The sequence below is a fragment of the Narcine bancroftii genome, chromosome 9 (assembly GCF_036971445.1).
Source record: "Narcine bancroftii isolate sNarBan1 chromosome 9, sNarBan1.hap1, whole genome shotgun sequence".
Lineage (NCBI taxonomy): Eukaryota > Metazoa > Chordata > Chondrichthyes > Torpediniformes > Narcinidae > Narcine > Narcine bancroftii.
The window spans coordinates 88,684,500-88,711,530 of NC_091477.1; the positions used below are offsets into that span (position 1 = coordinate 88,684,500).

The window sequence follows — 27,031 nt, forward strand, 5'->3', positions numbered from 1 at the left end:
GGAACCATTTGGGGGCAGTGATCACAATATGATTGAGTTCAATTTGAAATTTAACAAGGAGAAACTAAAGTCTGTTATGTCAGTATTTCAGTGGAGTAAAGGGAATTACAGTGGCATGAGAGAAACTGTCCAAAGGAGGTTGGAATTAGTAGGGCAGACAACAGAGCAGCAGTGGGTGGAGTTTCTGCAAGAATTGAGGAAGATGCAGGATAAATACATAACAAAAAAGAGGAAATTTTTGAATGGAAAATGTCACAACTGAGCTGATAAGGGAAGCAAAAGCCAACATAAAAGAAAAAGAGAGGGTATACAAGGAAGCAAAAATTAGTGGGAAAATAGATTGGGAAGCTTTTAAAAACTTGCAGAAGGTAACTAAACAATTCATAAGGAAGGAAAAGATGAAGTATGAAAGAAGGCTAGCAAATAATATTAATGAGGATACAAAAAGGGTCAAGTATATAAAGAGTAAAAAAGAGGTGAGAGTAGATAGGGGACGACTTGAAAATTACACTAGAGAAATAAAGGAAATAAGAAGACGACAAAGGAACAAAATTAGTATTTTGCATTAGTCTTCGCTGTGGTAAACATTAGCAGTGTGTTTCAGGGAAGGGAAGTGAGTACAGACATCACTGGGTTTGAATGAAGTAGCGATAGAGAGTTTGGAGGCATTGGTAATGATCTTTCAGGAATCATTAAATTCTGGTGTGGTCCCTGAGAGCTGGAAAATTGCAAATATCAAGAAGGGAGGGAGGCAGCAGAAATGAAGTTATAGACTGGTTAACCTGACGTCAGTGGTTGGGAAGATGTTGGAGTTGATTGCCAAGGATGAGGTTACAGAGTACTTGGAGCCACATAACAAGATAAAGCCAGCATGATTTCCATCAGGAAAACTTGCTTGACAAACAATGGAATTTCTTAAAATGACAAGCAGACTAGATGAAGGAGATGCAGTGAATGTTGTGCATTGGATTTTTAGAATGCATTTGACACATGAGACTGCTTAACACGATAAAAGCCCATGGTATAACAGGAAACATACCAGATTGGGTAGAGCATTGCCTGACCGGCAGAAAGTCGGAACACAAGGATCATATTCTGGTTGGCTGCCAATTGCTAATGGTGTTCCATGGGGTCAATGTTGGGGTTGCTTCGTTTTACCTTGTATATTAAATGATTCAGATTATGGAATTAATGACTTTGTGGCCAAGTTTGCAGATGATGCAAAGGTAGTGTTGAGGAAACAGGGAGCCTGCTGAAGGACAGACAAGATTAGAAGCATAGGCAGAAAAGTGGCAAATGAAATACAATATTGGAAAGCGTACCATAATGCACTTGGATTGAAAAAATAAACAGGCAGATTATTTTCTAAATGGGGAGAAAATTGAAAATACCCAGATGCAAAATGACCTGTGAGTCCTTGTGCAAGATAGCTTGAAGATAAATGTGCATGTTGTGTCTTATGGCCTTATCCTTATTCATTTCTATCCATCCATCTGACCTGGCTTTTTATCATCTGCTCCTTTGAAATTTTGTTCACCTTTGGGCAGCACGATTGGCATAGTGTTTCGCAAACGCAATGATGGTGTTCTAATCCAGCACAGTCTGTAAGGAGTTTGTGCATTCTCACTTTGTTGTGTTCTTTTCCTCCAACTGCTCTGGCTTCCTCCCATATTGCAAAGACAAATGGGGTTAGTAGGTCACCTGGGTGTATTTGGGTGGTGCATGATCGTGGAATAGGAAGGTCTGTGGTCTACCTCTAAATTTTAAAAGTTTAATGAAAAATTAAATTATACATGTGTACCTCGAGATGTTTCATTCTATTTTCAGTCTCCATATTGATATGTTGTTATGGCGCTTAGATTAAAATAATTTGTCCAGTTATCTTTGATGCATCAATTCCTTGGCCATGAGCCAATACCTTTCTCTAGTTTATCTCCGAAATTAATGTTCTGGCCTAACAGCTAGAGTTTTGCACAATGGTCATTGCAACATGAATTTGAAGCCCATTTCAGCAACTGAGAAATTTACTTAAGATTGTTTACAAATTTGGAATACCATATATTTCAGCATATAAGACAAGCCCCCATTTTCAGCCTGTATTTCATGCTTTTATCATATATAGGGCGTATAAGATGACCCGCCAATTTTCTGCAAGGGACGTGCCAGAGACGAGTGTCCAGGCCTCCCAGCAACAACCCAAACTGTGTTACAACATCACAATCGTCAAGTAACAAATCTATAAATTAAGCAAGCAAGTAACTACAATAACAATAATTAAAATAAACACCTTTACTTCTGGCCGGGAAGATGACAAACGGTGCTGGGTCCAAGTCTTCAGCATTGGCTGCAGCTGGAGTTGGCGACTCCAATCTCAACATAGGGTGCGGTGCCATTTGCAGTGAAGAAGTTGCTCCGCTGCCGAAGTGTGTTTGGTGCAGGAACCACAGCTGCATGTTGTCTTGGGGGGGGGACACCGGTTCCTGGGCAGGAGTAGGGACTTCGAGCTCCACAATTGTGAAATGTCTTGATGGGTTATGGCAGAAGTGTCAGGGCGTGGCAGTGGGGAGATGGTTCCTGGGCCGTCTTATATGCTGAATATATGTTGAGTAGTTTTTTTGAGTAGAGATTAAGGTCTCGTTTTTGTATCTGGTGTATAAGACAACCCTTGTTTTTTGAGTGCTTTTTGGATGGTTGAAAGGTCATCTTAAATGACAAAATATATGGTATCTCATCGATGACAATGATGAATTAAACTGGAATGTTGCAAAACATCTAATTTTCAAATGAAGTTGTCTCAGAACTGCCTCCTTGGTTCAGGGGCAAATAAAAATGCACAATAAGGTCGGTATTGTCTGCAATGTTTGCATTTCATGAAGGAGTGAAAAAAGATTGTCACCCAAGTTCACTTTGTTGATTCCAATCACCTATTCTCTTCTCCCTAAATTCCCACCAACCACCTTTTTAGAATGTTGTGCTGTCTGAAACTGGAACATAGTCCCACTCCTTAGTCTCTCACCTATTGCTCTTCTTCTTTCTTGACCACACTCCTTGCAAATAAAATGAACAATTCTGATCATTTCCCTTTCATCCTAGAACCTTTCATTGCCCCCCGCCCCCCGCATTTGTATCTGTTTCCGCAACTCGATTTTTAACTTTCCAAATTGCATGAATGTTGTAAATTATTTCTTCTGTGACTGTGAGCATTGTGCATTACTTCAACCTTCAATCATTCTTGCAGTTTTCAGATATGATTGACTATTTCCTCCACCTTCATTACCTTTCCTCCATTGTCTTACCAAATGGATCTGATCTTGTCTGATTTATGGATATGAAGAGAACCCCAGATTATGGGGATACCGAAAACTGGGATTGAAGTTGAAGATCAGCCATGATTTTCATGAATTCTGAGGCTGGTTAAAGTGAAACATTACTTGCTTTAGCTTCATAAGTTTTTGTATTCTCCGATCAAAAATAATTTGTAAATCTTTCAGAATGGTTTTAATTTCCTGAGAATTACTGGAAACTGTACCCCACCTCCACTCCCATCCTGTGTTGTATCCTATTTTTGAACAACATCTACCAATGGAAATAGCACCTGGCATATCAGGTTTTATAAATATGCTGATAATATCTTGGGTTTCCCACTGGTATTTCTTTCAACAGCCTTGCAGTCACTCTTTTGCCACCTTGCTTGTCCAGTTATTTGACCTGAAGAGCTGCAATTTTTTAAAATTAAATATTGAGAAGTAATAAAATTCCTTGCCCTCAACTCTTAAATAGATCTTTTTAAAAAAAAAAAAAAAAAAAAAAATCCCATTACTATCTTGATCTTGCATTCACCTCAGCTTGCTGGTGACCCTGCACCGAGTTGTCAATCTGATATCGGAATCAGTACATTTCAAACTTTTCCTGTTTGGAGGCAGTTGATTTGTGTAACTTCTCTTACTTTTAAGTTTCAGTTGCATTTTATTTTTGTGTTGCACTTTTGATTTGGTAAAGACAAGGCTTCCTTAAGTCACAACTTGGATTGATCATGGCTTTGAGAGTGGTTCTGGCCCTCTTTGGATGGAGTGATGGTCAAGTAACTTGAACAGCTGTTCAAATGTTTAGAACTCAACATAATAATTAGCATATTTTTAAAAAATTTCTGTTTTTCATAACTTCTATTATGTGTTTTGAACAAATAACCTTTACCAGTTTGTCATGACAGGTATTCATTTTACCTTATTGCAGCTGACATTAGTAATGAATAAAGTGGCAAGTACAGCTTAATCACATTTCTTTTTCCTTCAACAGGATTGGTGGGGAGTCGCTGGCAGTTGCACAAAATACATATGCCGTCAGTTGGTTTAAAGGCAAAGAACTAAACCTTGTGTTTGGGTTACAACTGAGCATGGCTAGACTGGTACGATAGAACATTTTAGATCCTGAGATATAAAACAAAAATCCCCAAAAACGCCTGAATTGGATTCACTTTTGTTAAAATATTTGGAAATAAGCTTAGAATTTAACATGTATCTGCAATGAAGAAAATCCTCATAAATACATTTTTGATCTGGTCTTCAATTGTCTGTTTATCTGCAGAGGTGTGAAGCAGTTTCACAAGATCATAAGATAAAGGAACAGAAGCAGGCCACTAGGCCCATCAAGTCTGTTCTGTGACTCTACACTAAGCTGAACTATGCTCACACCTAGTTCTAATTTCCAGCCTTTTCCCCATATCCATTGATTCCCTTACTAATGAGATACTTATCCATTTCCTGTTTAAATACTCCCAGTGATCTGGCCTCCGCTGCTTTGTGCGGAAATGAGTTCTACAGATCCACGACCCTCTAACTAAAACCTTCTGTTTTAATTGGATAATTTCTAATTTTAAGACTATGACCCCTTACCTTCGATTCACCCATCTAGGGAAACATCCACATTCACTCTGTCAAAATATTTCAACATTCGAAATGTCTCTGAGATCCCCCCTCATTCTCCTATACTCCAATGAATACAACCCCCAAGAGCTGTCAAACATTCCTCATACATGAGCTCTTGCTTTCCAGGAATTATCCTAGTAAATCTCCTCTCCACCCTCTCCAACATCACATCCTTTCTAAGATAGGGGGCCCAAAACTTGACACAGTACTCCAAATGGGGTCTCACCAATGCTCCATAGAGACTCATTAATGCCTCTCTACCCTTATACACTATTCCTCTTGAAATGAAAATGCTAACATAGCATTCGCCTTCTTCACTACCAATCCCGCCTGGGCATTAACTTTTAGATTTCTCTGGACAAGGACGACCAGGTCTCTCTGCACTTCTGAGGATTGAATTTTCTCCCAATCCAAATAGTTCTCTGCCTGTTTATTTCTTCTGCCAAAATGTAGAGCCAAACACTTCTCAGCATTGTACTTCATCTGCCATATTTTTGCCCAGTCTCCCAATCTGTCTAACCTCTGCAATTTTATGGTTTCTTCAACACTTCCTGCTCCACCACCTATCTTGGAGTCATCCGCAAATATGGCCACAAAACCATTCATTCCACAATCCAAATCATTAATATAAATTATAAACAGTAGCACTGCCAAGATCAATGCCTGCGGAACACCACTTGTTACAGGCAGCCATCCTAAACAGAATCCCTTAGTTTCAAGCCTTTGCTTTCTGCCTATCAACAAATTTTCTATGCAGTCTAATAACGGCCTTGTAATTCCATGGACCCCCATCTTATTTAGCAGCCTAACACACAGCAGCTTATCGAAAGCCTTTTGAAAATCCAAATCTATAACATCCACAGCCTCCCCTTTGTCTTTCCTACCTGAGATTTCTTCAAAAAACTCTAATAGGTTGGTCAAGCAGGATCCACTCTTTAAAAAACCATGGTGACCAGGACCTATCCTGTCATGCATTTCCAGGTATTTCATAACTTCATCCTTGAGGATTGACTCTAATATCTTCTTGACCACCGACGTCAGACTTCTAGGTCTATAGTTTCCTTTTTTCTCTTTCCCACCTTGTACAGTGGAACCACATTTGCAACCTTCCAATCCCCTGGAACCATGCTAGAGACTATTGATTTCTGGAAGATTGTCACCAATGTATCAACAATCTCTAAAGCCACTACTTTCAAAGCCCATGGGTGTACCTCATCTGCTCTGGGAGATTAATCTATCTTTAGTCCATTCAATTTACCTAGCACAATTTCTCTAGTATCCAACACTACTTCCTGAAGCCTTTGTCTGTCAAGGATATTACTAACGTCTTCCACAGTGAATACTGACGTAAAATATTGATTTAATTTTTCTGCTATTTCTTTATAACCAATTATAATTTCCCCAGCATCACTTTCTATTGGTCCTACGTCAACATATGTCTCTTTTTTATTTTTTTTTTAATATTGTTTGCCAATCTCTTTTCATAATTCATCTTTTCTTTCCTTATGACTTTCTTTATTTCTTTCTGTAAATTTTTAAAGGAATCCCAGTCCTCTGATTTTAGCTTCCTTGTATGCCCTCCCTTTTGCTTTTATCTTATCCTTCACTTCTTTTGTTAGCCACATTGGTACCATTTTTCCTTTGACTAATTTCCTTTTCCTTGGAATATATCTATCCTGCATGCCTTTTATTACTTGCAAAAATATCTTCCAATCCTGCTCTATTCCTCCGACTAGTTTGGTTTTCCGGTTGACTTGACCCCGTTCCTTTCTCATACCACCATGATTTCCTTTATTCCATTGAAAAATTGATACATCCAATAACATTTTTACCTTTTCAAATTTGAGAATGAATTCGACCATGTTATAGTCACTGCTTCCGAGAGGTTCTAAGACCTTAAACTCCCTAACAACCTCAGGTTCATTGCACATGACCTAATCGAGAACTGCGGATCCCCTGGTGGGCTTCTCAACAAGCTGTACATTTTGATATTATCTTTGTGACATGCCCTTTGTATTTCTGTCTGTATCTCATAGTCCACTTCCTGGCTGCTATCTGGGGGCCTATACATAACTGCTAATATGATCTTTTAACCCTTGGCATTTCTTACTTTAACCCATACTGATTCTTCTGCCTTAGACCCTATGTCCCTTCTTTCTATTGATTTAATGTCATTACTCATCATAAGAGTCACCTCTACCCTCCTGCCTATCTTTCCTGTAGACTGTGTATCCTTGGGATATAGAGCTCCCAATCACAAGCTTCATTGAGCCATATTTCAGTATGGCCACAATGACATACCTTTTTAGTTGAATCTGAGCAACCAGGTCATTACTTTGTTTCTAATGCTATGTGCATTTAAGTATAGAGCTTGTAAGCCTGTTATTGATGTCATTTGTGCTCTATTTCTGTTAAACAGCTCTTTCTCCTGTATGCTCATCTGCCTTTCCTTTATGTTGTTATTGACAACATCTACTATTAATTTCTTCCTCTGTTGTAACTCCCTGTCTCGCTGCTATCCTATTCTTTTTGCTCTCATTTTGATTTCCATCCCCCTGCAAAGCTCATTTAAACCCTTCCCGATGGCTGTAGTAAACCCTCCTGCCAGGATATTGGTCCCTTTCCAGTTTAGGTGCAGCCCATCCTTTTTTTTGAGGTCTGACCTTTCCCAGAAGCGATCCCAATGATGTAGGAATCTGAAGCCAAGCATTGTTGAGGTTGTCAATGTCCTGGGGAGAAGATGAGGCAAGAGTGGATTGGGTTGAAATAAAAGAAATAGTGTATTTTCGATTCTAAGGCTTTTTGTGTGCTCAACACTTGCAGTAACTTTGTTTCACTTTATTAATTGGCAATCTTGCTTCAGCACTGCAAAATTACCTTGGGATCACAGAAAATATATTTGCCTATTCTTCCCAATAGGCATGTATTCAAACCTGTGGACCCTTAAGACCATTTCTAAATGTCACAGAATAATTAGAGATGAATGGCATTTAAATATTCTTCATACACTTAAACAGAATTCTTCACATTTCATCTAATCAGTCTTTATAGTGTTGAAGTGTTCACCTCCGCTGTTATACTTGGAAATTCTTTCAATTATTTGTTGACCCAACTAAAAAGAACTGATTTGAATCCAAATATTTAATGCTATACAATCTGGAATAATTTTTCATTGTGTTCAGTTGTTCTTGAATATGGATCAGAACACCACAAGAATTTTGTTTTTCTCTTATGCAGGTACACAATCCTTTATCCGGAACCCTTGGGGAACAGTGTGTTCCGAATTTCGGATTTTTCCGGATTTCAGAATAAAAGCCAGCTGCCCAGATTTAAGCCCACCCGAATTGTGCTGCCGTATCCACCCCTTTACAGTCGCGCTGACGTCTCTTTCCCCCTCGCCCACCTGAGTCGTGCTGCCAACTCTTTCCCCCCTGCCCGAGTCACGCTGCCGTCTCTCCTCCCCTGCCCGCGCGAGTCGTGCTGCCGTCCCTCTCTCCTCCCCCCCGCCCCCCAACATAGTCGTGCTGCTCTCTTTCTCTCTCCCTCCGCTGTACCAGCACCAGGAAAAAAATGCTGGATTTTGGATCTTTCCAGATTTTAGATGTCTGGATAAAGGATCATGTACCTGTATAAATAATTATTGCAATTTTGAGCTCTCTTTGATTCTTTTGTTCTTGGCATTTGTTGGCTGGACATGATGCCCCAAATCAAACTGAAATTCAGCTGCTTGGACCTGAAAGACAGCCTTCCATCCACTTCATTTTTATGTATTTGTCTTGAAGCCTCTCAAATACTGTGACGGTATCCACTTTAACCTGGCATCTTGTAACAGGCACCTACCACACCCTTACTTTGCCATACCATATAATAATAACAACCATATTATCATTTATGGAGCGGAAACAGGCCATGTTGGCCTTTTGAGTCCGCACCGGTTCACTGATTTTGTGCGCCCTCTTCAGGCATTGGTCCCGGTAGATCTTCATTCAATAACGATGGGCAAATTCAATGTAGGTGGAATCAGATAATAGCAAAACTATGAGCAAACAGATTGCCTTTCCAATGCTGAAAGGATTGGACAGTTGATGTGAATAATTCATTATATGTTTTCTTTAACAGCTAAAATCGTAGAAAATGAAGGGGCACATTGGACATTGACTTTTGTTCATGCATTATTTTTATTTTGTGAGGTGGTTTAAATAAAGGTTTGCACTGTGATGCTACTGCAAAACAATGAATTTTGAGACATATTCATGACAATATTAGTTCCTGAGGATTGCAGGGTGGCCAACGTATCCCCACCCTTTAAGAAGGGAGGGAGAGAGAAATCGGGAAACTACAGACCAGTTAGCCTGACATCGGTAGTAGGGAAGGTGCTAGAATCAGTTATTAAAGATGCAATTGCAGTACATTTGGAAAGTAGTGGTATCATCGCACAGAGTCAGCATGGTTTTGTGAAGGGGAAATCGTATCTGACGAACCTAATAGAGTTTTTTGAGAATGTAACCAGTAGAGTGGATAGGGGAGAACCAGTGGATGTGGTATATCTGGACTTTAGTAAGGCGTTTGATAAGGTTCCGCACAAAAGACTTCCATATAAACTTAAAGAGCATGGTATAGGAGATATGGTATTAAGGTGGATAGAGAATTGGTTGAGGGACAGGAAGCAAAGAGTAGGAATAAATGGGTTCTTTTCAGAATGGCAGCCAGTGACTAGTGGGGTACCGCAGGGCTCAGTGTTGGGGCTGCAGTTGTTTACGATATATATCAACGACTTAGATGTGGGAATAGATAGCAGTATCTCGAAATTTGCAGACAATACAAAGTTGGATGGCAGGGTTAGCTGTGTGGAGGATGCTAGAAGAGTGCATGGTGATTTGGACAAGTTAGGTGAGTGGCCAGGACGTGGCAGATACAGTATAATGTGGATAAATGCGAGGTTATTCACTTTGGAGGTAAGAACAGGAAAGAGGATTATTATTTAAATAGTATCTGTTTAGGAAAAGGGGAGATGCAGCGAGACTTGGGTGTTGCTGTGCATCAGTCGTTGAAAGTGGGCGTGCAGGTGCAGCAGGTGGTGAAGAGGGCGAATGGTATGTTGGTGTTCATAGCGAGAGAATTTGAGTACAGGAGTAGGGAGATCCTGCTGCAGCTGTACAGGACCTTGGTGAGACTACCCCTGGAGTACTGTGTGTAGTTTTGGTCGCCTTATCTTAGGAAGGATATCCTTGCCTTGGAGGGGATGCATCAAAGGTTCACTAGGATGATACTGGGGATGGAGGGACTCGCATATGAAGAAAGGTTGGATACACTAGGCTTGTATTCTCTGGAATTTAGAAGATTGAGGGGGGATCTTATAGAAACATAAAACTCTTAAGGGTTTAGACAGACAAGACGCAGAAAGATTGTTTCCAATGCTGGGAAAAAACAGAACCAGGGGAAGTTTTTTAGGACTGAGATGAGGAAAAATTTCTTCTCTCAGAGAGTGGTAAATCTGTGGAATCCTTTGCCACAGGAAGTAGTTGAGGCCGGTTCGCTGTCAATATTTAAGTGTAGGCTAGATTTGGTCCTTGTGGCCAAGGTGATTAGGGGGTATGAGGAGAAAGCAGGAACCGGGTACTGATCAGTCATGATCGTAATGAATGGTGGTGTAGGCTTGAAGGGCCAAATGGCCTACTCCTACACCTATTCTATGTTTCTATGATCTGGCATTAAATTAAGCATCTTTTGACTTCTCAGTGATTTAGGTTATATAATTGGAATTAATTTATTTTGTTAATTGCATCCTTTATGCATGCCAATAAATAAATCTGCACAGATTGCCACATGTTTTCATTTAATTGTGATCTGTTCATGGAGGAAGTGTTTTTAATTTGTCACTTTAATGTAATTTTGTCTACGTTAAATATAATTTCGTTTTCTCATATACAATTCTCACAAATTTGAGCCCCTCTAATTATTTTGCACTTAATTAGGTATAACTTTGAAAATGAAAAGATGCACATTATCAAGGGACTGTATTTTTTTAATTTCATTCTCCAAGGAAAATATGAAGAGCCAGTTTGAAATCTATTTGTATGTTTCTGAACAAGTCTGAAAATTAATTTATAGGATTACACTTTAATATGTTTCCATAACTTTGTATTGAATGTTTCTAGCTCCTATTATGTCAAGAAATGTAGCAAATATCTTAATATGATGCTACTTCATTTGAAACGGAGAATAGAATTTATTGAAACTTTTCAGTTTGAGAAGTATAAACTGATTATGTTATCTACATTTTTCACTTGAGCAAGACTGTAAATCTTAAACTTCAACTGTTGCTCTTTTGCAGGGTAGTACTGTGAATATGAACATTATGGGATGGATCTATTCCAGAGCAACTGAGATGGTAGGCTCTGTGGGCTACAGAACTCTTGGTATAAGTCTCATGATAGGTGTGTACTTTGTTTTCACCTTGGGATTACTGGAATGTCAGTCACTGCTGTTAATCTATCTTTGCTGATGTTATTTTTGTTTATTTTTACTTTCTTGCAGTTTAGGTTGGAGGCATTCAGCTTTCTCTAACAATATTCTTCCAATGTTGATTTAAAGTCACTGGAAGGAAAGCATTACTTGTGTGCGGGTCGGTCATGGTCATTTTAATTAGGTTTGACACAAGTAGCTTGGAAACTGAATCGGTTTTTCTTTGGTATAGAATTCCACCTTGGACATTTCAGTGGGCAAACAAGAAAAAACTGCAGACACTGGAAAACTGGAGTAACACAGATGACTGGAGAAACAGGAGGCAGCACCCACGGAAGGCAATGAACATGGAAAACTTGAGCAATACACAGAATCCATCCTAACGAAGGGTTTTGCCCAGAAACGTTTACTGACTGGTTTACTTCAATCCTGTTTTTTTATCATTGAATGTATTTTATTCCCTGAGTTTTCATATCACCTTCCATGATGCTGCCTAACCCACTGAGTTCCTCCAACATTTTGTGTGTTGCTCCAGTTCAAAAGTATCTTGTTTCTATTGTGTCAGTAGATGGCGAGGATGGCCTTTAAAACTTAGAGTTGGTATTGTTTTAGTTTGCTTCATATTTTTAGGAACTGAAGGAGAAAAGAAGTGTTTTGCCTGGTTTTTCTTTTATTGCTTGTCCAATCATGTAGAAGTGTTCCAACTTTTTGAAAAGATGAATGATGCTTGATATTTGGCTATTGAAGGAGATCAATCCTGATTGTTGTTTCAGACAAGCATTAACAGAAATGATATTTCATTTAGCCATGTTCTCTGGACCATAAGTGAAATAAATGTGATACATGTGACTAATCTTTGGTATGCTGCTGTCAGAAATCAATTTATTGCAATCTCCTTAACAAATCAGGAAAATATAGAGGATAATGTAAAGGGTGGCATGGTTGGCGTAAGAGTGGCACAGTTGGTATAACTGTTGGTGCAGTGCCTTTACAATTGCACCAATTGGGACTGGATCTTGGTTCGAATCCCAAGCTGTCTGGACAGAATTTGTACATTCTCTCCATGTCTGGGTTTTCTCCAGGAGCTCTAGTTTCCTACCACCCTTCAAAAACATACAGGGGTGGAGGTTCATGGGGTGTAAATTAGGTGGCACTGCCTCATAGAGCTGCATTGGCCTATTTCAGTACTGTATGTTTAAATTTAATTTTAAAAAATTTTGGCTTATTGACAGATTGGGATTTTGAAATGTTTGAAACAATTTTACTCTATCGTGCAAACCACTAGTAAACGACATCTTGATTTTCTTGGATTAGTTCAAAATTTTAAAAAAATACTCCAGACAGAATTTCTGGGAGACATCTTGCTGCATACCAGAGTTCTATATCTTTTAAAAGTGTTGGACTTCAAAAGGCATTTAAGCTGATCATTTATTTACCTGTTGTAGTAATTAATGTGAAAGTTAAACATCTTGTGACTGAGCTTGAAAATTACTATTTTCTAAGGCCAGTGTTTTCCCCTTATTTGTGCATGGTTCAACTTTATTTTCTCTTTGTACAGCTGCCTCAACATGTGCTTTTTCCTTGTTGTGTGCATTCATTATTGGTTACTTGGACAGAAGAGCTAAGAAGATTTTGCACAAAGATCAAGGAAAAACAGGTGTGATCAATTGTTTATTGGACCAGTTATTTTGATAGAAGAAAATGTAATTTAATTTGTTTCCCAACATAATTCATTTGGGTCACATTTTCTTTCATTACGTTGATTATTTAAAGATGGTCATTTTTGAAAGTCATAGAGGGCTCAATGCAACTGTTAGTATTGTTTATGAGAACTGTTTTGATTGGTAAGGCAGGTACAATGTTGTGCCTTGTAAATTTTGTTATTACTTGACCACATGTTTGTTTAAAATTGGAGGAGGAAACCTGCTGCTGGCAGGCACTTTCTCTTCTCTCAGCATATTGTGGGCTTCCATTCATAGCTACCAGGGTTTGATGAAGGAAATGAAGTATTAAAAATGTACTTCAGGTTTGTGATGGTTTTATTGGGTTGTTTTGAAGATTTGAAGTGAGCAAAATTTTTAAAAAGTGACTGCTCTTCATAATACATAGGCATTGTGTTTGAATTATTCTTATTTTGTAGATTGTTAAATCTATATCTGACAATTCTGGAACTTTTTAAGTTAACATTTTAAAATCTGGGATTTTGAAAATAGCAACTGCATTGTCATTAAGAGTTTTGAAATTGCCCATTTAACTGATGTTTTTAAGTTACTTTCATCACGTTGGTTCTGACAATAGTTGTGCAAGAATAGTTGTTACTCAGTTTAGAGTTAATAGCAGCAAGTAATTAAGAGTACAACTCAGATTATCCAAAATTGGATTCTCAGAAATCCTCATTTATCCAAAAAATTTTTTGAGCTGAACTGACCTCGCAGATTGGAAAAAATAATTCACTCAATATGAAATAAGAACGAGGATTATCCTCGTTTCAAGTAACTCCCGCTTCTGTCTCTTTCCATTTCTTCTTTACCTTCACTATTGACTTTTCTCTCCAACTCTCTCTCTCTCAAACTGCATGCCACTGACTCCCAACTGTAAGCAGTTGGAAGAATCCCTTGTCCTGGTGTCGTCATGGAAAGTGGGCTCCCGGGCAGCAGCGGGGACCTTGGGCTCGGTGGCTTTCCCTCCCTCCTCTCCCTCTTCCCTTCCTCAGCACAGCGAAACTCCCAACGCCAACTCTGAACCATCCCCTTGGTCTACTACCACACACGCACACTGGTCTCCACAGCATGCTGTGGTAGGCTTTGAGAAGGATTTGGCCTCTGGGCCGGGTGCTCCAGAGACCGGGGAGACAGGAGCTCCCCAACTGGCCAGTGAATGTTCTACCGGCCCAGAAAGCCTCACCGGTGATCAGTGGCAGGTTCATGTCAGTGATGGGCGGTTGGGACGCATCAGGGATCAGCCATGGCCAGCTTTTTTTTGGAGAAAGTCAAACATTTAAATGCTGAAAGCAACTTCCCTTGTTGTTTAATCGTTGATACAAATGATTTGCTGTTGCTGCAGGGCTGTTTTTAAAAAAATGACCAGTTTTCTAAAAACATAATTTACCTGACATAGGACCAGTCCTGACCATTTCAAATCATTGGAGTTGGCCTCTAGTTGTGTTTCAAACTAAGCAATTGTGCAAAATTGGCAATCTGGATATGCTATTTGCACTCTTGTAAATTGTTAAAACAACTGATATAGGAAATGGTTGACATTTTTTTTTCTCCAATTTTCTAGGTGATGTTATTAAGCTGACAGATGTAAAAGATTTCCCACCTTCCCTCTGGCTGATTTTTATCATCTGTGTATGTTATTATGTGGCCGTGTTCCCATTTATTGGACTTGGAAAGTGAGTGCATACACTTTGTTCATTGTTTAATGTCAAACGTTGCTTTGTTTTAGGAACTTTTCAACAATTGCTTAATTAGGTGTTAATTTTACATTGGGAAGGCAATGGACAATGTTAATGTGTGTGAGAGATTTTGGCATGTTAAATTTTTCACTCAGAATTAAAGCACGAACTTGACAAATTATAATTTGTAATATGTTGGACTTGTGTATTGAAGGAATACAGAAGGGATATTATTTTCATGGTTTTTTTTTAAAGTTGAGCAAGAAGAGAAATTCCTTGATTTAAAAATAGTAACTTGCTGTGAACCCCTGACAGTGGTAAATGTTTATCCTCTAGCCTCTAAAATTTGGTGGAAACACTACACCCAATGAAAGGGTAATGATTGAATAAAGGAATGCTAACCTCAGGAAGACATAAATTGATGAGTGACTTTGTATTAAAGTAAACAAAAAAATGGACATGCAATAAAAATTAATAACCTGTTATGGTACACAGTTGAAGGAAGTTTGTCCTTGGATAGTTATGATTATAATAGGTAGAAGAGAACGTGATGTCAATCAAAATGAGACAAAGTTGTACTTGATGTAAAGGGAAAAAATAGTTTCAAGAGCCATATTTTGTTGGAGAGGGACACTTCATGGTGTTCAAAGTTGGATTATTTTCCACATTATTCAATTCAAGGGGTTTCTTGCATTTAATATTCTTAAACTACAAAAAGGAGAGGAGTCAATTAACCAAATAAGGTGCAGGAAAAAAAAGAAAATATTGTGGAAAAAGAAACTAATTACTTTCAAATGAAGTTATTAAATTAGAAATGGCAGTTACTTTACTCATGCTTTACAGGCAATGAAATCTTAATTAAATGATAAAAGAGGAAGGCTGACCAGAACAAGGAGAGAACTCGTGTTTGTCATAGTTTCATTGAAGAGTGAAATTAGGTATCATGGTTAATGTGATTTATGGTGTGAAAAATAAAAAATTGAGAAAAAAAAGAAGAGTGAAATTAGACATAAATTTACATCTCAATTGAAGATAACCTGCTCCTAATTTTGCCTATTTTTTTTTAACTGGAGAAGATGAAAGATCGGATTGAGTTAGGAAATTAAAATATTGGTAACTGGGTGCAAAGAGAAGCACATCTAAAAGCAATAATTTACCTTTGCATTTGCTGAGTTTGAATTAAGTTGTAAATTCTTGCACAACCTCAGTGGAGCCACATTCCAGACGGAGTTCTGATCATTTGCAGAAATTGGACTTTTTTGACACCTGGTAGATTTTAGATAAGCTTTTGATTGATACCCAACATGTTTATTTTTTTTAAATTGTGGGAACCAGAGCCCTGGTGAGTGGTGTAAGGTAAAACATCATGAGATGGGAATGTGTAGGGAGTTACCCTGTACAGGGCAGTAACAAGAAGGGGAGGTGTCCTTGTACTCCTGTTAGGTAAAACATCATGAGATGGGAATGTACAGGGCTGTAACAAGATGTAAATGCATCCTTGTACTTACAAGATAAGAGAGACATTGATGGATTGAGAGGCAGGAAGCTAGCAGGGAAAGGATAGCAACAGTTTTAGTCATTGGACAAGTAATGATATGATGATGTTCTAAGCATGTATCCAAGGGTATAAAAAATCACCATTTTGCTGATAACGGCAGAATGCATTCTCCGACTAACATGTTTAGTCGCAAGTGTTACAATCCGGTAATAAAGAACAAAGAACCCTGATTTCGACTCAGCCTGGTGTTTGTCTCACTCATTCATGAACAAAGCAGACCTAACAATTGGAATGTCACTTGATGAATCAGATGCTGAACCATTCAGATTTCTGAATCTTCAGATAGTTGATTATCTGAATTTCAAGTTTAAAGCCAGCTGTACTCTGTTTTGATGTAGAAAATATAAATTGAGAATCAGCTTGTGGGAAAAGAAAGAAAGAAACTGCTATCTCCCAGAAATTTGATTGTTGGAGAGATTGAAATATTTTTAATTGTAGATAATCAGAAACCAATTTCTGATTGAGATTGTTGATTGGAAAGCCTTGTTGAGCATCTTAATTCAAGTTGTAGATTCTAAAGTCCATTTGGAATATAAATTAATTCTAATTGATACAGCAAACTGAGTTTGGAAATGGTCATAAAGAACCAGCCATTGGCATCTTCCAATAAACTGCATGGTAAGACATTTTGGTGGTACTTGCTGAAGGCTTTTTCTTGAAATGTGCAGCACCAAAAATAGAGTTGACACAGTTACTCTAAGAAAATAGTCCAAACCAAATGTTGAAGTGGCGTGGTACAATGTTACCAAAGACATGATTCGGAAACAGAAGGGCAACCCACTTTACCAGAGACATTCATTCTGACTTTAATAGCTTATTTATGTTGATTATAACTATAATTCCTTGCTTGTGGTGGAAATTATTTTTGTTGTACAGTACTTCAAGCCAGAGAAGAATGATTTTCATTATTTTTGCTCCAGTCATGACTGACTTCAGGCTAATTAGTAAGCTGTTTGAAGTGCTAATATGGGATTGAATAATAATCCAAAATAACTACATTTCTGAAAGTTGAGGAAAACTAGGTTTTATCTTTTCAGATATTTCTCTGCCTTCAGAGGGAGCACAAATGACTAGAAAAAGAACTGCACAATGAAACTGTAAAGCTCCTTTGTGCAATGAAGTGGTACCAATAAAAAGTACTTAAATTCATATTTTTCTTGATAAATGATCTGATGACATCTCATTTTCATTTTAAATGTAAGCAATGTTGTCATTAGTGTGTGCTTTGATTTTATTTCAGCCTTGTTTGACAAGCATGTGCATTTGAAGATTCTTGAATCTGCATAAATATACAGTTTAGTGTCAATTCCGACAATTTGGGCAAAATTTAAAAGCCATTTTGGTAAATGTTGAATTACGGTACAACTCCAATTTTCTGAAATGTTTGGGACCGGGCTGATGGTTTTTGTTTTTGGAGAACAGGTCATTTTTTTTAAAAGTAGCCCAACAGCAACAGTAAATCACTTGGAACAGTGTTTGAACAACAACAAACAACAGGGAAATGCTTTTTAAGCATTAAAATAATGTTTAATTCTCACCAAATAAAAATGCTGGCCGCCGCCGATCACTGGCACCACCCCATCAAGGCACCGCTCCTGCCCAGGAACCCATGGTTCCCGCTCCTGCCTGGGATACCGAGGTCCGCACTGCCGCCGGTAGCCCTTCGTCCCCGGTCCGCTCAGATATCCTCATTCATCTGATTTTTAAAAAATATTCGGATAAATGAGGATTTAGGATAATCAGAATTGTAACTGTTATCGACTTGTGCCAATCATATTTTGATTTTTTTTTTCCGCTTCCATCTTTTCGCACCACAATAACAAAAAATGAACGGAATTTTAAAAAAACTTGGAATGCACTTATTTGAGTTCAAATAATCTCCAGCCATTAAGCAGATCTGTTTCTGGAAATGTGTGTATGATTAGCTTTTTTTTAATCTTTTAGAGTGTTCTTCATTGAAAAATTCAACTTTTCTCTGAAAGAAGCAAGTTTTATCAACAGGTACTTAAATTATGATTGGTTGTGGGTTCAAACTAATTTGCTTGTCAAGAACATTGGCGGTTGAGGCTCAACAATAAAGCATTAGCCAGTAAATTTACAATATTTGTTTTCATTAATTGAACCTGATGGCGGCTTTTTATTACCTTGAAATTTTTTGAACTTCATTATTTTTCTGATTTGTTTCAGCAGTCTGTTTTTGCAACAGTAGTTCAACCTTTTTTCAACATTAGTTTTAAATGTATAATTTTGCTTAATTTGAAGCATTTGTTGATGCATTTTAGTGTTGTTTAGTCATTTTAATGTTGGTGCTGGGAAATTTCACTTTAACCACTATAACCTGCATGGAACACAGAGATGGAATACAAATTCTTGGATAAATAATTTAAGAAACCTGACATTGAATCCATTTTAGTTAATAGATGAAATCTAAAAGCTTAATGTGCATGAAATACTGCATTTATCAGTCAAGACACACAAAAATAGGTAGGTTAGAAAACTATAATTTTTTTCAGACACAACTGGCACAGTATAAAATGATAGAAGTGGATGGATGTGATAATACCAGAGAGACTTTTAAAAAAAAACTCTTATACAGCTAGAGAATTTAAATGATCTGGAGTTTAGCTGTGATGGGGAGATTTAATTGAATGTTTGATAAAAATGGACATTGAACCTTTTAATAGTGGTAAGTTGGAGGTATGGTTCTGGATAATTGAAAACAATTGAAAAAACTGAAAATTTGGTAGCCTGAGTGTGTGTTGAGAGCAGAACTCTTAATATTTAGAAAGTGCTGCATCAGCTGTTACCTACTATTACTGCAGTTCAAGAGCATAATACCAGTACAGCACACTGTATCCAAAATTCTTGGGACCGGACATTTTTTGGTTTTTGGGTTTTTTCAAATTTTGGAGCAAATGAAACTAAGCAGCAGAGCGACATCAGCAGAATACCTGTATCAACGAGCACCGACATGATGCCACAAGAGGAAAATTTGCATGAAATAAAGTTAAGTTCTTACCAAAAAATACTTGCTGTCTGCTTACAAAAGAAGATAAATGCAGTACCAAACAAGAGAGATTCTCCTTGATGGCTTTTTCAAATGTTTCCTCCAGTGTCATCTATCTACCTCATTAGCAATGGTTTTTGTCTTTTGCCGCTGCTGATCCCCAACTACGGTCTCCGCTCCTTCCTGGGAGCCCAAGGCAACTTCTTTGTTTTTAATTTTTTTATAATTTTTTTAAATTTTTCACACTGTGAACCATACAACCAAAATACATACAAACATTTCCCTCTTAAATATACACAGTGGCATTTTCTCCCCTTTTTTTCCCCCCTACCTTCCCTCCCCCCTTCTCACCCCCCTCCAAAACCAATAAACATTTAACATATACAATACAATAAAACCCTTAAACAATGTCATCACACAATGAAAATAAACAAGAAAAATGTGTCATCTACTTTTACACACTGGATCAAGTCATTTTGTCTTCTTATCATTTTAGGGGGTGGAGGTCCACGATAGGCCCTCTCTGTTATGTTCCATGTACGGCTCCCAAATTTGTTCAAATAATGTGACTTTATTTTTTAAATTATATGTTATTTTTTCCATTGCAATACATTCATTCATTTCCATGTACCATTGCTGTATTCTCAGGCTTTCTTCTGATTTCCAAGTTGACATTATATATTTTTTTGCTAAGGCTATCATAATGAATCTTTTTTGTGCTTCATCCAGTTTGAGGCCTAATTCTTTACTTCTTGTATTACTTAGAAAAAAGATCTCTGGATTTTTTGGTATGTTGTTTTTTGTGATTTTATTTAATACCTGATTTAGATCTTCCCAAAACTTTTTCACTTTCTCACATGCCCAAATTGCATGTACTGTTGTTCCCATTTCCTTCTTACAGCGAAAACATCTATCTTATAATGTTGGATCCCATTTTTTTTTTAGCTTTTGGGGCATGATATACAAGCTGTGAAACCAATTATACTGTATCATACGTAACCTTGTGTTTATTATATTTTCATCGTTCCAGAACATAACTTTTCCCATGTTTCATTTTTTTATCTTTACATTTAAATCTTTTTCCCACTTTTGTTTGGGTTTATAGTTTATTTCATCATTTTCCTTCTCTTGCAGCTTGATGTACATGTTCGTTATAAATCTTTTAATTATCATTGTGTTTGTAATCACATATTCAAAGCTGCTTCCTTCTGGTAATCTCAGTCTGTTTCCCAATTTATCCTTTAAGTAGGCTTTCAGTTGATGGTATGCAAACATTGTACCATGAGTTATTCCATATTTGTACTTCATTTGTTCAGGCAACTTCTTTGTTGATGTTGAGAATGGAGTTGCCGTCACTGACTTCGTCCGGCTGATGCTGAAGACTTGGATCCAGCTCTATTTGGCATCTTCCTGGCCAGAAGCAAAGATTTCATTTTTTTTTAACTGTTATTTTAAACAAACTGGTGTCAACAAAACATCTGAGTCCCACATAGTCAAGTCAAGTGTTGATTTTTTTTAAATTCCCTTGTGACTTGACGGTGCTTTAAAAAAAAGTTCAGTCTTTGGATCTTTTCAGTTTTTGGAACTTTGGATACGGGGTTCTCGACCTGTAGTGGGTTGAAATGAAATGTATATATTTTTTGACTGGTAATGGCAGGATCGGCCAGTAGCTTCTTTTCTATGCTTCAAAATTGTCTGAATTTCTTATGTTGAGGATGGAGAAGATGGTTAAATAATTGGCTATGTATCCTTGTATTCTGCAAGTGATGCTTTGAATTTGATCACTGCTGTCAAATTCCATTTTATAACCATATAACCACTTACAGCACAGAACAGGCCAGTTTGGCCCTACTAGTCCATGCCGTAACAAATCCCCACCCTCCTAGTCCCACTGACCAGCACCCAGTCCATACCCCTCCAGTCCTCTCCTCTCCATGTAACTATCCAGTCTTTCCTTAAATGTAACCAATGATCCCGCCTCGACCACGTCTGTCAGAAGCTCATTCCACATCCCTACCACCCTTTGCGAAAAGAAATTTCCCCTCATGTTCCCCTTATAATTTTCCCCCTTCAATCTTAAACCATGCCCTCTAGTTTGAATCTCCCCCACTCTTAATTGAAAAAGCCTATCCACGTTTACTCTGTCTGTCCCTTTTAAAATCTTAAACACCTCTATCAAGTCCCCTTTCAATCTTCTACGCTCCAGAGAAAAAAGCCCCAGTCTGCACAACCTTTCCCTGTAACGCAAACCTTGAAATCCTGTCAACATTCTCGTGAACCTTCTCTGCACTCTCTCTATTTTGTTTATATTTTAAGTAACTTAATTTGTTAATAAAAATGGTTTTGCATCTGTCACTTTGAACTTAGTGTGCAGTTATACTGTTAATGAAAAATTATGTTTCAATAATGTTTGAACATTAATATTCTTTCCAATATTCATTCTGTGTTTTTTTTTTCCTTTCTAGTATTGTATACATCATCTCTGCTCCTGCTTCACCTATTCTCGGGATAGTGATGGATAAAGTAGGAAAGAACATATTTTGGGTTATGTTTGCTGTCCTGATGACACTGGCTGCTCATATGATGTTGGCATTCACCTTCTGGAATCCTTGGATTGCCATGGTAGCAAAATATTCAATATAAATATCTGAAGGAAACTAGTTACACTGTCCCTTTTGTTTTATTATTTTGACAGGTTAACAGTAACACGTTAACCCCATTCATTTTGTTACCTGAATGAATATTTTAAACTAATCTTAACTGTGGTCAAATAAAGTTCTGTTCAGCAAGTGTGAAATCTAATCACTCATTTTGATGGAAATCCTCCACTACAAATATTTATCTGCATCCTTCATGTCATTGTAAGACTATAACTGCATGTGGATTCATAATCTTTCATTATAGATGTTTCTTAGTGAATGACAGTAATTTAGATGAATCTCGTGCAAGAGAGGCAGTAGATGATTGCATCTCCGACTAGAGGTCTGCCTGAAAGATGGCTGCCAGGTCTATTATTGTTTGTCATCCATATGAACGATCTGGATGATAATGTGATTCTACCATAAGGCAGACAGAGAGTCGCCACATTGTCCAGCGCTCTTCACAGAAACCTACAGCCCCTTGTGTCCCGAGGCAGTCTCTTCTTTAAGCACTGACCAGTCATGAGCCTGCTTAGCTTCTGAGATCAGACAATCTCAGGTATATTCAGGCTGTTAGGTGCTTATAGTGGACAGCAAGAAATGCTTTAATAGCTTTCAGTTGGATCTGGACCAGCTGGAAATTAGGCTTCAAAATGACAGATGGAATTTAATGTGGTCAAGTGTGAGGTGATGCCCTTGGGGAGGAGAAAACAGGGCAAGACTTGGTCGACTGTAGAGTGTGGTAGAAAAGAGGGATCTGGGAATACAGGTACATAATGCCTTAAAAGTGGTGTCAAAGGTCAGTGGTCTCCCATTATCTGCAGTTTTGCTTTCTGGATTTTACCCGCGGTCAACTGTGCTCCAAAAATATTCAATGGAAAATTCTATAAATAAACAATTCATAAGTTTTAAATTGCATGCCATTCTGAGTAGCGTGATGAAATCTCACACTGTCCCACCTGGGTCGTAAATCATACCTTTGTCTAGTGTATCCGTGCTGCATACACTACTTACTTTTTAGTCACTTAGTAGCTGTCTCGGCTATCAGATTGACAAGAGTAGGCACCACTTAACATCTGTTTGGGCAACATCTGACCACATATTCGTCTGTGGTCCCATAAGGTTATAATAGAGTTCAGAAATCCCGATCGGAGAACATGATGTAACCAGACGTACACAACAACTTTCCGCATGCGACACGAGTATCTCGTGTCTCATGAATACAAATGCTTATGAATGTAGGTGCATTAGTGAAAAAAAATTAAACAGTTTAATTTACCATAAGTTCAGTATACCATATAGCTTTACTAAGTATCTACAGTAATACGGTGTTCATACAATGTCCACATCGCATAACACCCAATTTCACAGAACGTATCATGGACATTAAACAGCGCGTACCTGTATAGGGTTCGGTACTATCTGTGGTTTCAGGCATCTGCTGGGGTCTTGGAACATATTCTCTACGTGTAAGGGGGTGGGGGGGGGGGTGGAAACTTATATATAGGGTCGTAAAAAGAGCTTAGTATATCAAAATATTAAATTATCTCTGAAATAATTGAAAAATCTGCTTGGTTCTCATGTCCACTTGACTAAAATTCAAAATGGATGAAACCAATCACAGCATCTGGCATTGAACTGGGCACCAAAATTAGCTGAAGCTGATTTCAAATAAAATTCAAGAGGGAATAGGTGATTATAGCAGGTGCTGTTCCAAATTTCCAAAGATATATTCACTTTTGTATCACAGTTTAAATGTTTCAATGGGCTTAGCCCAGTCTCTGCTTGTCCCCCACAATCCTTAGGGCAGTGTATTCAGTTAACTTGTAACTCAGCTGCCATCTCATTGTGTCAATTTTTTTTGACACATCTTACATTTGGCATTTAAATAATTAAATTTAAATAATTTGGCATTTAAATAATTTTAAAATTTGATGTTGAAGTACAGATTTTAAAAATGTGTACATTTTTAAATTTCAGTGTCTCCTCGGTGCATCATATTCGTTGCTCGCCTGTGCATTATGGCCAATGGTGGCCTTTGTTGTTCCTGAATACCAGCTGGGAACAGCTTATGGCTTGTAAGTATTAATACTCCATATAAGGTATGAAGGGAGAGAAGTACTTCAATGTTTGGGGGAATGATTTAGAAAATGTGGTCTCCTGAGTTTGTGGTTAAGATGACAGTTCTGCTCAACTGAACTGAAATGTGCTGCTTCACAATTGAAGCAACAAATCTACACTTTTTTTTCCCCCACTTGATTCTGCTATGTGAAATTCTTTGTGTCCAGAACACTTGAGTGCAAGTTGTTAACTGTATACAAATTATGAAAATGGAGGAATAAAAACGTATCTCTTGCTCCTGTCAATTGTGTGTATGTAATAAGTGTGAACATTTTTTTTCAAACAGAATCTTTACCAAATCAAACAATTTATATTTTGGTGAAATATTATGAACACATTGTTGAGTTTTGCCTGTATTTTTTTAAAATATAGATTTATAACAACTACAGACTCTTCCTTTGAATATCAGAAATATATGAGGGAGGAGTCATGAGCCCTTAAGCCTGGATTACAAGTCAACAAGGTTATTGCTGACCTTCTGCCTCATTATCTCTTCCTATCTGGAAAATAAAATTCTGTACATCTGAAATAAATAAAACAAAATGATAAGATCACTTGGATCAGGCTGGATCTTCTAACATGGCAAGAAGATCTCCCATTCAGCTCAAAGAACTTCAGAACTGTGAAAGAGAAATCAAATTAGTTTCAAGTTACAGAGAGGGACAGGGAGAAATAGAAGGACAATGGGAATATCTTTTTACAAGGTGAGACAAGGATTATCATGGTCATAATAAAGCCATAGGTTAAAAAGTTGAAAAAGGGAAGAATAAACACTGAACTAGGGCAGCATGGTTGGCATAACGGTTAGCGCAACACCTTTGCAGCGCCAGTAATAGGGACTGGGGTTCAAATCCCACTTTGTTTAAGGAGTTTGTACTTTCTCCCCGTGTCTGTGTGGGTTTTCCCAAGAGTTCAAAACATGCCAGCCAGAGATGTCGGTGAATTGGGTAGACAGGAAATTGGGTGGCTTGTTACCATGCTGTATGTCTAAATTTAAAAATTTTAATTTAGTTTAACTGCAAGTCAACTGTCAGAAATGCCCAGCAAGTTAGGCTGGATAAGTGGAGAAAAGAGGGTAAATGGTTGGATGCAGAAGAATGAACCAGGTAATTGCAAAAGTGGTAGTCTTTTCAAAATGCTGAAAGGGGAGAAGAAAAAATGCAGTTGATGATGCTGGGTGATTAAAAATTGTGAAGGATGATCCATTGAATGTGAAGGCTGGTGAATTAGCAAAGTTGGATTCTAACATCTCTTTCTGAGCTATGATTGGGGAAAGCTAATGTGAGAGCAGTGGTAGGGAAATGTGATGTGGTCAAGGGTTTGATGTAAAGAAGGCATAGTTAATCTTAATTGAAATGATGAATTCTGTGGCTGAATGTCAATCATCTCACCTGCAGGACATCTCTGCAGAAGTTCCTCAGGGTTGTGATCAAGGCCGAATCAACTTCAGCTGTTTCCATAATGATTTTCCTTCAATCATAAGATCATTGAGGCAGGGTTTTCTTGTGATTTGCCAATGTTCAATGCAATTTGTGATTATGAAGCAGTCCACAACTTGATAAATTGAACCATTTATTGTCACATGCACTGAGATACAGTGAAATACATTGCTTTGTGTGTCATCCAGGCATATCATCTCGTACTAAAACATAATTGAGTGCAATAATAAAGCAGGTGTAGTGTCTAGGGTTATAAAACTAGTGTCAGGTATGCAGCAAAAAGCTTTTTTTTTCACAAGAAGGCCACTTGGGTGTCTGATAAGAGCAGGATGAAACCATCCTTGCAGTGAGTATTTTCAAGTTTGCGAATCTTCTGTCTGATGGTTGGAGGAATGAAAAGTATAACTAGAGTAGGATATTGCTGTTTTCTGAGACAACAGGAGAGAAGGATGGAGTTGATGAAGAGAATATTGGTTTGCATGATGGTCTGAGCAATGTAAAAATACAGCAAGAAGTGGACAAAATTCTCGACAGGTAACGATCTGCTGCAGACAAGTCCTAGGAAATGATATCCAAGAGAAAATCCAGCAATCAACCCCTCATGTTCAATGGCATTACCATCATAATCCCCCACTATCAATATCCTGAGGGTTACAATTGACAACTGAAGAAAACTGAGGTCCTCCATCAGCCAGCTCCCCACCATGACTACCAGCCCCCCCACATCTCCATTGGGCACACAAAACTCAAAACGGTCAACCAGTTTATCTATCTCGGCTGCACCATTTCATCAGATGCAAGGATCGACAATGAGATAGACAACAGACTCGCCAAGGCAAATAGCGCCTTTGGAAGACTACACAAAAGAGTCTGGAAAAACAACCAACTGAAAAACCTCACAAAGATAAGCGTATACAGAGCCGTTGTCATACCCACACTCCTGTTCGGCTCCGAATCATGGGTCCTCTACCGGCATCACCTACGGCTCCTAGAACGCTTCCACCAGCGTTGTCTCTGCTCCATCCTCAACATCCATTGGAGCGCTTTCATCCCTAACATCGAAGTACTCGAGATGGCAGAGGTCGACAGCATCGAGTCCACGCTGCTGAAGATCCAGCTGCGCTGGATGGGTCACGTCTCCAGAATGGAGGACCATTGCCTTCCCAAGATCGTGTTATATGGCGAGCTCTCCACTGGCCACCGTGACAGAGGTGCACCAAAGAAAAGGTACAAGGACTGCCTAAAGAAATCTCTTGGTGCCTGCCACATTGACCACCGCCAGTGGGCTGATATCGCCTCAAACCGTGCATCTTGGCGCCTCACAGTTTGGCGGGCAGCAACCTCCTTTGAAGAAGACCGCAAAGCCCACCTCACTGACAAAAGGCAAAGGAGGAAAAACCCAACACCCAACCCCAACCAACCAATTTTCCCCTGCAGCCGCTGCAACCGTGTCTGCCTGTCCCGCATCGGACTTGTCAGC

At 38.4% G+C, this 27,031-nt stretch overlaps 1 protein-coding gene across 3 annotated transcripts in view; it reads left to right on the forward strand.

Moving 5' to 3' along the window:
- Positions 1-27,031, forward strand: part of mfsd1 (major facilitator superfamily domain containing 1) — an 86,076-nt gene that overhangs the window by 22,366 nt on the left and 36,679 nt on the right. For all 3 annotated transcript variants that reach the window (XM_069896760.1, XM_069896759.1, XM_069896761.1), the window contains exons 6-12: positions 4,297-4,405; positions 11,260-11,362; positions 12,949-13,047; positions 14,673-14,784; positions 18,290-18,346; positions 21,818-21,974; positions 23,972-24,069. In XM_069896760.1, coding sequence (XP_069752861.1) covers positions 4,297-4,405; positions 11,260-11,362; positions 12,949-13,047; positions 14,673-14,784; positions 18,290-18,346; positions 21,818-21,974; positions 23,972-24,069 — 735 coding nt within the window. The remainder of the gene's footprint in view (positions 1-4,296; positions 4,406-11,259; positions 11,363-12,948; positions 13,048-14,672; positions 14,785-18,289; positions 18,347-21,817; positions 21,975-23,971; positions 24,070-27,031) is intronic.